The 12,663-nt window shown below is 39.5% G+C and overlaps 1 protein-coding gene across 1 annotated transcript; it reads left to right on the plus strand.

Moving 5' to 3' along the window:
- Window positions 1–4,260: 4,260 nt before the first annotated feature.
- On the plus strand, window positions 4,261–5,078 carry LOC113157581 (protein S100-P). Its single transcript, XM_026353153.1, has 2 exons — window positions 4,261–4,532; window positions 4,847–5,078. Exons 1-2 carry the CDS (start codon window positions 4,395–4,397, stop codon window positions 4,985–4,987), a joined length of 279 nt encoding a protein of 92 aa, XP_026208938.1. The 5' UTR covers window positions 4,261–4,394; the 3' UTR covers window positions 4,988–5,078.
- The last annotated feature ends 7,585 nt before the right edge of the window (window positions 5,079–12,663 follow it).

Below are 12,663 nucleotides of genomic sequence, written 5' to 3' on the forward strand. Positions count from 1 at the left end.
GACAGTACAATAGCACAATTACACATTTAGTTACCAAGGTGCTTGATACAATGCACCCACGATGAGTGCCAGAGTTTGACTCCAGAGGCCGGTGGGCGGCAAAGTTTAGGCAACAAAAGCACTTTTGTGGTCATGTTAATAAAAATGTGTGAAGTGGCTGTTAAATGTTTTTCTGTTAAAGGTTTTTTTCTATTACCCCGACAACATGCTCTTTTTCCTTACTGAGAGCAGTCACCGTTAACCACCTGTTAACCACCATACCTCTACTGGCAGAGGAGACCTAAATAGCAACTAAATAAAAAAGAAAACACCAGCAGTCTTTTGATAAAATAGATCACGAGTTATTAATTGAAACATTAGATGGATGTGGTGTATTAAGGAATTTGGCGGAATATGAAACTCTTGGTTTAGTAGTTATTTAAATGGTAAGGATCAACACAAGTAAACAATACTTAATCTGAACTTCAAAAAGTAATATGCAGGGTTCCACAATAACCTGGGACCAAAATAATTTATACTGTACAGCATGTAACTGGTATCTAATAAGAGTCAATAGATGTCTCAGCTGTGGATTGCTGAGAGACAGATTTTTAACATACAAATACGGTATCTGGTTTGGAAGAAGTAAAACACTACAATAAAAGTCATGATGATCACAGACAGAAGGTAGAAGTTGAAAGATTTTAATGTGACTTATAATTACTAATAATTTAATAGAAATATTATTGAACATAATGTATTATTTTATTTTTGAAATATTATAAACAAAATGTGTAGACAGATGGGTTAACAATGTAAACTAATGCAAATTGTATCCACTCACTTCAAAAAAGAAGTATAAAAAGAACCAACTGTTCTATTATCAAGTTGTTTTTTGTTTTTTTGTTTAAGCCCTCAAACCTTAACCGACACTTCCAGTCAACATCCAAGTGTTAGAAAGTTTGCGCGAATACAGGAAATATATATGCGAGTGAGGGAAAAATATGTTTCTGAAACCAAAAATCTGAACAAAGAAATATGTGGGTGATACATATGTAAAGTTATGAACAAGACATGTGGGGGTCTTTATTAAAGGTTAATATAAAATTACATGTATTGGTATGTTTCTTTAATAATGGTGGGATTAACGATATGGCGCAAGATTTACCACATGATAAAAAAAAAAAGGATTTACTTGTATATGTATGGATTACAGCATTAGTGTTGTCACAACTAGGTAAAATGTAATTATTTGTATAATAATTAATTTGATAGTTTCTTTTATTTTGAACTATTGCCTTGATTTTTTTTTAAATAATTATAAAATGTAAAAAAAATAAATAAATGAAAATTTTGTGTTGTACTGCAAGATTAGATATTTTGGCTGAATTACAATATTGTCTGGGTACATTTCATTGCTTCATGTTCAGTATGAACGTGTTTTCTAAGATAATATTATGTGTGTGTTTCAACCGATATTTTTAACAAAATGATACAATTCAGAAAACATCAACCTCATAATAAAGTGTTGCACTGGATCATGTTGCTGTATAAAGACGTTTGAAATATACTGGTTTAATGTGCACAGTTGTCCCTAAAAACAGTAACTTCCAGTGTTGAGACATCATGATGAAATATAACTGACATCCTGTTTGTAAATCATTCTGTCGTGATCGCCCCTGCTTAGTCATTTATTAGTGTTAGTAGTGTTCTTCCAGCCTTTGAGCACCACAAACTCTGTCATGCTGACATATGTTCTCTGCTGTACTGCACCAACGCAGTATGCGTACTAATCTTACTACTTCTCTGCTTCTTTCAGTGCCAGGTACCAGTCTATGAATCCTGCGATTACTTTGAACATATGCCGACCAAAGAGAGTGAATAAGGACGGACTCAGGGAATTTCTTCGTCTTCCAATATTTTCTCTTCTTACATTTCTGCATGTATATACTGTACATACGTTTGTTTATCTACATATACACATTTATCCATATTAGGAAAATAGTTTTATACACGAGTGCGTATTTTGTATTTTTCAATAAACCAACTTTAGTCCATCTTTGAGGTCTAAGTTCATTTAAAAACAGTGTGTGTGTGTGTGTGTGTGTATAAATTAAAATCAGAGTTGTTTTCAACTGAAACTTGTTTTGATATCATCATCTTAGCAGCCAATCAGTTGTTCATATTAGAAACTAGTATAGATTCTACAGACCTATGTTTCACAATGATCGTGATAAGGACGCCGCGTGGAAACTGCGGTGCTACAGGGTCACAGCATAATAGGTCAATGACAGGAAGTGGAAACAGCGCCGGTGACATTTTCAGGGGTTCTGTGTTCTACACATCATTGCACAAGACAAAACTGATACAGAGCATAAAGAATCAGAGTCTTTTTGTAAATACATTTTGTTGAGACCATTGTTTGTATCATTATCTTCAAACTGAACTGTCGGCTCTCCCACATAAAGCGTGAGACTCACACAGTCACAGTCACTCATCCTCTCACTACACACTTCCAGTTTCTCATGCTTTAATTTTAAGAGCAATTGTCAGTGGAGGACAAACGTAAAATCTCTGAGCTTCAGTCCTATTTCTGACAAGTTAGTTATTTTATATCACTGCACCAGCAGTGATAAAAACGGGTGGTAAAACCATCATGAATCAGTTTGCCCTGTCTTCTTGACAAGGGGCCAAACCATTTATTGACCTTGCTGCTTTTTCCTCCCTGTCCCTGACAGAGGAGCCTCCAGCGTCTCCAGCCAGGCCCCTCTCTTTTATTCTGCAGGCAAATCGTTACATTTTCTCACAAGTGCTGCAAGCAGAGACCACTATCACAGCACAGCGGTAGTGTAGCAGAGAGAATACCAGAGCGACAAGAGCCACAGCCTGAGTGGCTGGTACAGATAGAAAAGACAACGGCTGAATAGAGCGAATTAACACAAATCATTCATCATCGTGTCTACTGTTTCCTGTTCATGACAGACTTTGCAATGACAGATGCATATTTCTATAGTCACACTTCTTACTTATTTCAACAGTGACACGGTCCGTGGTGTGTTATCATGGTGATGACAGGAGAAATGATTGTGCACAATAAGGCCACCTCTGTAAAATGAATGAATCTTGTAGCGTTAATGTTACGCACACCCCCTGTGTTAACGTTACTTTAAGAGCTTGAAAACTGGCAGTAAGGTCAGAGAGTCACGATCCATGCATTGCAGGGTGCAACTTCCCTTATCCAACATGGCGGCCACGTTGATGCAACTCCACCAATAGACAGATATCTTTAGATAGAAAACTTTGCTTCTATAAACTCAGATTGTGACTTGGTTTGCTTTTCGTGACTCAGTCAATCAACTGTAGTCTATGCTCTAAGTACTGGTTTGTCCTACTACCCATTTAACTTTTTGTCACTACTTCAACTTAATTTATCTGTGGTTATCTGACAAATTCCTCATCGTGACTAATAAGTTAATTAACACTAGCCTGACGGGCGCCAACTGAAAAATAGGTTACACTGCAGTGAGTCAGCCTTGAAGATCAAATGATGTTAAAGGCTACAATAAGGAAATGTTCTGTTCAGGGCCCTACAACACTACACACTTGCAGCTGCCCACCCATTTGCAAAAGGTGCTAACCACCATGCCGTTTCCCACAGTTGACTTGCCTTCACCTCTGTATTACCTTGTTTCCCACACCACCACTTTGTTTCTAATGTCATACACGTCAGTGCTCAATAAATCTTTTTAGTCTCTGATATTCCTAAAATCTACTTAAGATTTATTTGTCATGAATTCAATTTGTTACACTAATAGATTGAAGCTACCATAGATGTTGCATCCTGTAACAGAGCTTTGTTTCCAAGAAACCAGACCAGAGAGAACAGAAACATGTGAGTAGACGCTCATGTACTTTTACATTTTTTTCATTACTTACCTTTTGTGGTTCGTGTCCAATCCGACACAGCGGCATAACCACAGTAAATACAGTGAGGGTGGGTTGATGTGTGTTTCGGTATCATCTTGTAATGAAAACCAAAGTGACAACCAGGCTAAGGTTACTGACTCTTATAAGCACAATGAAATAATTATGATTTACCGTTCCTGTGATTAAACACATGGTGTCTTTGTTGTTTGGTTATTAAAAACCCTCCCCTTAAATCAATACAGAGATGACTAAACCGGTATGGTCTGTGTACTGTACACTGGGCGTTGTAGGGCTGAGGCTGTGTTGATATAGTCGGTCCCTACCTTTATCAAACCTTCCTTACCTTTTGAACCACGTCTTATCGCCGCTCCCAGACTTTTCATTTTTCAAAAGGTATAAATAGAGTCTCGGCACTGCCGCTCCCACCACAGATCTCCTGCTCGTCGAGTTTTCTCTTTCCAATATTAACCATCGCTCAAGCAGCCACCATGACCCAGCTAGAGACAGCCATGGCCATCCTCATGAAGGTCTTTGACACATACGCTGCTGGCGAAGGAAAACCTGACACCCTTACCAAAGGCGAGGCCAAGACTTTGCTGGAGAAGGAGCTGCCAGGACTGCTCAAGGTATGGTACACCTTAATGCCAACCAGTAGTGACCGCAATGAAACCTGCTAAATAATACTCAAGAACACATCAGCACCCACATTTAGCAGTTTGAACTAAAGTAGTGCTACATCAAAATTCAGACTATGAAACAACATCTTACCTCAAATGGTAAGAATTCTCACTTTCGGCTTCATTTTTTGACTCTTTACACTTCTCGAAGAGTAAATCTCATTGTTACCAACATATTTATGCATAAAAAGCTGCATTTTCTAATATAACCGTGTTGTAACAGTATCCAACAACACTTGATGGTGTTTTGTTGGCCTCTACAGGCAGCTAAGAACCAAGAGGAGGTGGACAAGATGCTGAAAGGGCTGGATTTTAACGGAGACTCTGAGGTCGACTTCAGTGAATTCGTGGTGCTGGTAGCCGCTCTGACCTGCGCCTGCCACAACCGCTGTGTCAAGAAATGAGCACGGCACCGTTGGGTGGGGCTGAATGGCACCAACCGCACTAAAGCTTTTGTTATACTGACTTATACTGAATAAAGTGATTTAAATACTCGTATGTGGTCCGGTGTTGTGAGACCAATAGTAAGAATTATGCAATGAAGCCGGAAGCAAAAGTGCAAATTGTGCAGTTTTCTGTCTGGGAGTAGACACATTCAAACCTTCTTGGGAAAATCTTGGTGAAATCTCTCAAACGTTTTCGCATCATCAGCTGAAAAAATGTATAGTAGGTTTAGATTGAGGTTGTTTTAGTTCCTTAAACTGTAGTTCCTCAAACCTGTAGGACAATTTCTCAGAGAGAGTAGACACACAACCACTTAAAACACAACAGCCTAATTTAAAAAGACCAATATGCATATTAATAGCTTCAAGCCAATGTTTAAAAAAAGACTAAATCAGAACTTGTACAGCCAGAACTTGAACAACTAATGCCTGCAGACATATGAATATCATTACATTAATTCGTACATGACAGCAGGAGAATGAAATGGTACAAATGTGCAACAAAACATATGTTTGTCTGGTGGTAGAAGTACAAAAGAGGACATGATGTTTTAAAATACTGCAATAGGTGGTCACGTAGCCTGAATCATGTTCAAACAAGAACTAGACTTCCTGTATAATGAGAAAAAGGACACGGGAAGGTGCACGTCAAACTAAAAATACATTGTGTGCTGCTTGTTTTGATGCGTATTTTTCCACCGGACAAACTTCGTAAAAGCAATGTTGTCGATTCATGACAGAGGAGCACAGCGGAAGAGCACATGGTCTCAAATGAGTGGTCAGAGCAGCAGCTTCTGAAGCAACAGCATCAAAACCACATCCAAAGTGTGTCAGCGCTGCGCTCACAGTGCCTTGTAAACACGTTGGGGGCCACGTATGAGGACATTTTTGAACTTTAGCAGGTGTTAGAGTGAGCACAACACCACGCATTAGAGCCACCACAAATTAGTAGTAGTGAGTATGATGGGAAACATCACTGCAGCTCTACAGTTTCAGCTGATACTCCACGTTGCGTCTCACTGAGATCTGGTAACAATTCATTGCTGGGAGGTGCCAAGCCACACAAAAAACAACAGAGGGATTCAAAGACAGCGGAGGGGAAACTTTTGGACCAGTTAGTTCTTAGTTTGTTAATCCTCCGTGTACAGGCATCGTACTACCTCCTAATCCACCTCTGTGAGAGCTTCTGTCTGTAGGTCAGGCCATCAGCCCGCCAGAAAGCACAGGCCAAGTAACACGTTTTCTCTAATGGGGACAGTTGTGTAAGTACAGAAAATCTATGCTGCCCTCTAGTGGCGGATAAACTCCCCCATTCAAAAATCCAGGATGAAGAAAGTGTGTTTCAGCAAAGGCACTTAAACAATGTACAGCAGAGATTCAGCATCATTATGGAGATAATCACCGCTGCCGTATGCATGACCTCCCTTTTAGTTGATTCGACACTGCAAGCAGAGAACGAGGCCTCGCAGATCTGCCTGTGAAATGTGGCTGGCCTGTAATCGGCTTGCAAGGTCATTAAGCTCAGACTCTCCTTCATCCACTTCCTCTCTCGCTCTCCCTCTCTATCTCTCTCTAACCGGGGCATTATGAAGGCTTACGGGGATTAGGTGTCCAGAGTGGAGGAGGATGTGGCTCCGGAGTCAGGAGGAGCAGGTGGGAAGGGAAAGTGTGGCAGGATGAGGAGTTTCCTGATCATGACAGGGTGTCTGTTCCACTTTAGTCGGATGCTTGCATTCTGATATATATTTTTTTTTTTATCAGATACACTAAGTTACAGTTTTATTAGAAACAAAACCTGGATACAGAAGCACAAATACATCACAGTAGTAGATACGTGATTAGGTTTAACTAAAGACTGTCAATGAATAGGAAATAATAAAATGCTCATGCTCAGCACATCCGAGCCAAAATCTATTTATTGATCAACATTTAGAATGATGGTCTATTACAATATATATTTATTTATTATAATTATTAATAATTATGACTTGTTACAATTATTTTTAAAAGCACAGTTTCCTACTACTGTGGTCTAAATTTGAAGGTGTGACTGATCCTATGGCCTTCGTTCTGAACCATGTGTCAGTGCAGGATTTGTGGCCAGAGGTTTACACTGCTCTCACACACACACACACACACACACACACACACACACACACACACGTACACACACTGGGTCTCATTCTGTTTTAAAGCCGGGGTGTCCGGCTCTTCTTGTGACCTGACTTTTAGTGGACAAACATGATGAACACACAGCTTCTTGTCTGGACAGAGGCCATGGGAGATCACTGGCTTTTAGTGAGGTTGTTGATAATGTCAACATTCGACCTGGTGCTGTCATCAGTGCAGAGCTAACACAAAGACTATAACCATTAACACATTAGAAATAAATCAATCACAAAATGAAAGCTGTTCTAATTTATATGTGTGTGTTAAATTATTGTGTCTAATATACTTATTAGTTCAAGTTTATGTCATTAAATTCAACACTAGTAATTCAAATAACAATATGCTACCAGTGTAACTGTGGAGATCACCTGATTTTCCAGCATCACCAACGTTCACAGCATTAATTTTCTGCTTCTGCCAGATGCATTATTTTTGTGCAATATCTCATGTAGACCTTGGAGAAATTATTACAATATTGCCACAAGAGTCCACTTGGAGTCGAGAACAAACTGATTAGATGTTGGTGGTCAAAATGTAAAAGCCAACGTCACTGTTACAGGAACACCTGTAGGGAATTTCTTCAAAGGCGGCAGGAGTGTCCACTTCAACACAAGGATGAACTGATTAGATTTTAGTGATCAGAAGTCAAGGTCATTGTTACCATGTCTTTTCCATTTTCATCAACACAACATCTCTGCGGAGAATGTCTGAAAGGAATTCCATCTCACTGGGCACAAAAGTCCCCTTGGACTGGATGTTTCTGGACATATGAGTGTGCCTGTAAACTGCAACTTGACTGGGTAGCAGAGGCATAAAATGCTGCAATGGTAATTCTAGTTTAAGTTTACTAAGAATATCATATTTTTTGCACAATATAAAGTAAAATTACAAGTATGTTAAGCGTGGGCGGGCAGCCCTGACTCTTGATTAAACCACAGGAAGGTACAACGGTATCCTGCTATGTAAGCAGCACTGAGATGACAAAGCTGTGGTTTCTTTGATGGAGCAACATACTGCTGCATCACAACAGTTTAGAAATGTTAAATATGGTCGATATAAATGACAGATTTAATTTGTGCAATATTTAATGCTTCACCTCAATGCACTCCTACTTACAAACTAGTTACACAGTTACATGTGAGTGTGTATGATGAATTAACACAATACAAAGGACAAGAATAACTGTTAAACATTTTAGGATTAACTCCTTTTGACTCAGTTCCTTCTGACCCTGACCTCTATGTTGAGGGTTAACTCTGTTTTGCAAGTAAATACCCTGGTAAAGTGGCTTAAGGCTGTTGTAATACTCTACACATGTGAACAGACAATCTGCCCCTCCCTGTTTCTTTGACCTGTAAAAAGACTCAGTTCATCAAGTGCCCCACTAGAGAACACAGTGCACGGCCCCTGAGGGCAGTGTTACAAGCTAATGTCCCTTGTGTTCCCAGGCTTTCAGCACACTGCAGCATCATGTCACATGTTGCTGTTTAACTGAAAGCCTCTCTCAGCTGTCAGCACCTTCAGCTGCAAGCGGAATGCTTCATCACTCTCGATGTGCATCATACACCGACAATAAGCGGTTTTGTTTGATGAAAAAAAGATTTGTTGTATTTTTGTACAACAAAAGTATGTAATAAGTATGGGAATGATTAGTTTAAATCAGTACCAGTTCTAGCAGTTTTCAAGCAGCTTTCAAAGACAGAAAGCAGCTGTGTATGGGGCTGGGCTATGGGTTCATAGTTTTGGTTTTATGGTCCACAAACTGATTTAGTTCACTTACACAGTTCTTATTTAAAAAATATAATCTAAAAGTCTGTTGTAAGCTTCTTTTACGGTACAAAGATATACTGTGCAGCAGAGTCCTGCACAGGTCTAATTTTACAAACCCACACCCACAAAAACTTGGTACCGCAGCCAACCCCCTTAAATCTATAATGGTTAATGTAACACCTGTGACTAGACCCATACTCGTAGCCTAGTTACACACTGATAGATACAACGTTAACTGTAGCTGGTGGAAATAATCAGGTGACGAGAGCAGAGCTACAAATCAACGCCACTGTTCTGTGTCTGTCAATGATAATATGTTTGAGTTGTTTTGAGAGCTTGTTTCACTGCCCCCTAGTGGCGAAAGATCAATTACAGTAGCTTTAAAGAGACCACAGGTAGGAGTCCTGACTTTGGTACTTCCTGTGTTAGTGAAACACTGTCACAGACAACAATTCATAATGATCCAAACTATTATGACACGATACATCTAAATAAATGAACCTTTTTGTTCTTTTTTAATTGAAAAGACACGTGACCATTACACAATATGACACGCTATACTCTATATGTATTTCAAAATCTTCCTCCAGGTGATACAACCACAAGCTTATTGTGTAATCATTGTCTTTACCAGACAGAGCTGAGAGAGTGAAACCAAAGTGCACCTTCAGGTGAAGGATTAGCTGTACTTTTATGACACAGGTGAGCTTAAAAATATCTTAACTGGCTCTTTAAACTTCAGCAGGCATGACCACGTGAGACATCTTCAATAGTTTCAGAATGAGTTCTTCTAATTATGCATCACTGGAATTAGTTATGTGTTAATTTTGCATTGCAAAAGAGGAGTTGGCCATATGAGGACAATTTGCTAAACAAAGGCTGGCTACTTGAAACAAGTCTCCCAAGAACAACCTGTAGACTTTGTGTGTGGATTAACAAACAGCTGCCGGGGCTTATACAACATACCATAGAGTTCCTCCCGTTCCACACATTCCTTTCAACTTAGTGTCACAGAGGCCAAACAGGATGCTCGTGTCTGCTTTGTCGTCTAAAGTCCTGTCTCTGCTACTGATCCATGAATCCAGCTGAACCATTCGTACCTTTTTTTTCCAACAACCCCGTCTGAGTTACTGATAAGATTTGTTCTGTCTTTATCTGTATGACAGAGATGGTCTAAATTGTTCTAGAAGTCTGACTGTAATGGGAAGGAAACATCAACAGCCCTCATTCATACCAGACAATAGGTCAGCACCGTCACCTTTGACCTACACACACGATAATCAGGAGGCCTCTTGTGCAGAGCTTTTCATTAGTGCATCTTGTTTGCTCTACCACTGATGTTTTTTGGAGAGCTGCAACAGCAATGGTGCATCTTTCTTCTATCCGACTCAAGACGTTGCTGCTTTACTTGTTCCCCTGAAATGTCAAGAAACAAGTTTGAGGTTACTTAACGATGGGAATGAGGAACTTCTCAGAGTCTAAATCATCGCACTGTCATTCACAAACTGAAACCGGAGCTTTCATTTGATCTATGTAATGTCATTAGAGTTAGAGTAGAAACCAGAAGACGGACTGAATTAGATCTACTGATGTAATGGTAAATATTTAAATTAATCTCCGGCAGGCTTAGTCAGTGGTCATCAAGGCAACCAATTATCAATATGAACAAAAATAACAAATGAATACTACACATAATAACACTATAAAAATCCCATACACATTTTAGGCTGTGTATTCAGGAGGAGCAAAGATCCTGTTGAAGATGGGATAATCTAGATAACCTAAACTGAGATTATCATCTACTTCCTGCACAGCAGAGTGGACCATCCGGTACGTTCCCAGCAGATTACTTTATAAGGTGAACGTGTACCGTAACATTTTTTTTTTTTTTTCTTATTGCCACAACAGTGTTTACAGTTTTATATCACTCACATTGTACCAGACAACATTTTACACACTCCAGCAACCTGAAACAACACAGAGAGCTGTTTAGCCTGAAGGGTCAGTAGGTTATCCAGTACTGTATGTGGCACAGAGTTCTTACTGTGTGTAAATGGTGTAATTTGACATTTTTCACACTGTCAACAAGTTCCACTGAACAACCAAAACCTACTGACTTCCCTTTTAGCCTCGACCTTATCGGTTCCCTATGAAGAGGGACATGTGTAAAAACCTAACACAGCTGGACACTGTAACTTTATATTACCATGCTATTAATAAATGGTGGGATATGAGACTATTTTCAGCCGTGGATCAATACCTATTTGGAGCTAACTGGTGTGTTTTTATCAGCTTTTGGACGGAGCTCTATGGCACAAAAATAGGTCAAGTGTTAAATTACGGGACTTGACAATAAATGATATATTTAAACAGTTTTGTGCTGGTTAACTTCTTTGGGATCAGAGAGAGCAATAAATCAAACTGTTTAGATAGGAGCACTTTGTAAACCTATGAAACTATCAGCGATCTGTCATCATGTGCAGACAGCAGACAGGTTGACACTGGGCTGCGAGGCTGGGCCATTTGCATTCACGCCTGCACTGCGCTGATAACAGGCTCTCTGTGGATAGCCATGACCGCATGATGTAATCCACATTTTGTTGCCTTTACAGCCACTTGCCTGTGACGTAATTAAAACCAGCAATATTTGTGCACTATCCTCATGCAAACAAGCCTGGCCTCTGTCTAATTCACTGCCTTACACACCCACGGCACGCGCTCACACACGCGTGGTGAAGCACACGACAAGGAGACTTTGTCCTTCCTCAGCCGTCCTAGCGAAGTCCTTCAGTGCAGACACATTTGCACATTGTCATCTCGACCTTACGTCACCATCAGCCAGCATGAATCTGAATTCATCTAAAGCTACCAGCACCCATAGAAATCCCCCACTAATATGCAATTTAACTTTGTGTCTTTGATCTTAGGGAGACAGTAGTTCTCTAAACACTATTTCCTCACACTCAACAGTCTATTATCACCTCTTCAAATGAGACCTATAAAGATTTTTTTTGCATTGTTTAAAATAGAAAAGAGTTTTCATTTCTAATGATGGGATTAGATGCTGCTTACTGGTGGCTTTGAGACACCCGAGGTCATCAGACTGATAGATTAGTATCAGCTGACCCACTGATTGATTATTGATTGATAATTGGGTCAGAGGGAAATCAGCTACTTTTGATCATGTGCTTACAAGATCTACTACAGAAATGGAGAGAATTCATTCATGTTTACCTCTGGAGTTGACCTTTGACATGAATGTAGTTACTAGACAAAGTATTTGTCAGGTTGCAAATAGTCAGACACATAGTGCAGAAGGAACTCACTGTATGTATGTACTGCAGGTGGTGGAACAGACTTGACTGTTGGTAAACCACCTGAAAATAGAAACCAAGTCATTATTTATGTCTAATCAGATCATCATATATTCCGGTGCACTGCCCTTCAAAGGCAAAGTATAGTGTAACTATGCCAACAGTAAAACTGAGAAAAAACAAAAAAGTTTCAGGTTGTGTGCAGTGGGCAATGATAAAGATCACCTGTTGATCTGATATTGCATATATATGATAGCAACAGAACTTGCCATTCAGTAGTATTTCAAATACGCAGCTTTCTTGGTGGAGCAATAAAAATATACTCAACTACTAAATTGTAATAGAGATTTACCAGCTGCCACACTAACAGGTAACAGACATAAT

Source organism: Anabas testudineus, chromosome 18 (genome assembly GCF_900324465.2).
Source record: "Anabas testudineus chromosome 18, fAnaTes1.2, whole genome shotgun sequence".
NCBI lineage: Eukaryota > Metazoa > Chordata > Actinopteri > Anabantiformes > Anabantidae > Anabas > Anabas testudineus.

Bases quoted from the DNA above. Each gene is read 5' to 3' on its own strand.
- LOC113157581 (XM_026353153.1), top strand. From the start codon at position 4,395: ATGACCCAGCTAGAGACAGCCATGGCCATCCTCATGAAGGTCTTTGAC. The intron at 4,533-4,846 runs GTATGGTACACC...TGGCCTCTACAG, and splicing joins AGCTGCCAGGACTGCTCAAG to GCAGCTAAGAACCAAGAGGA.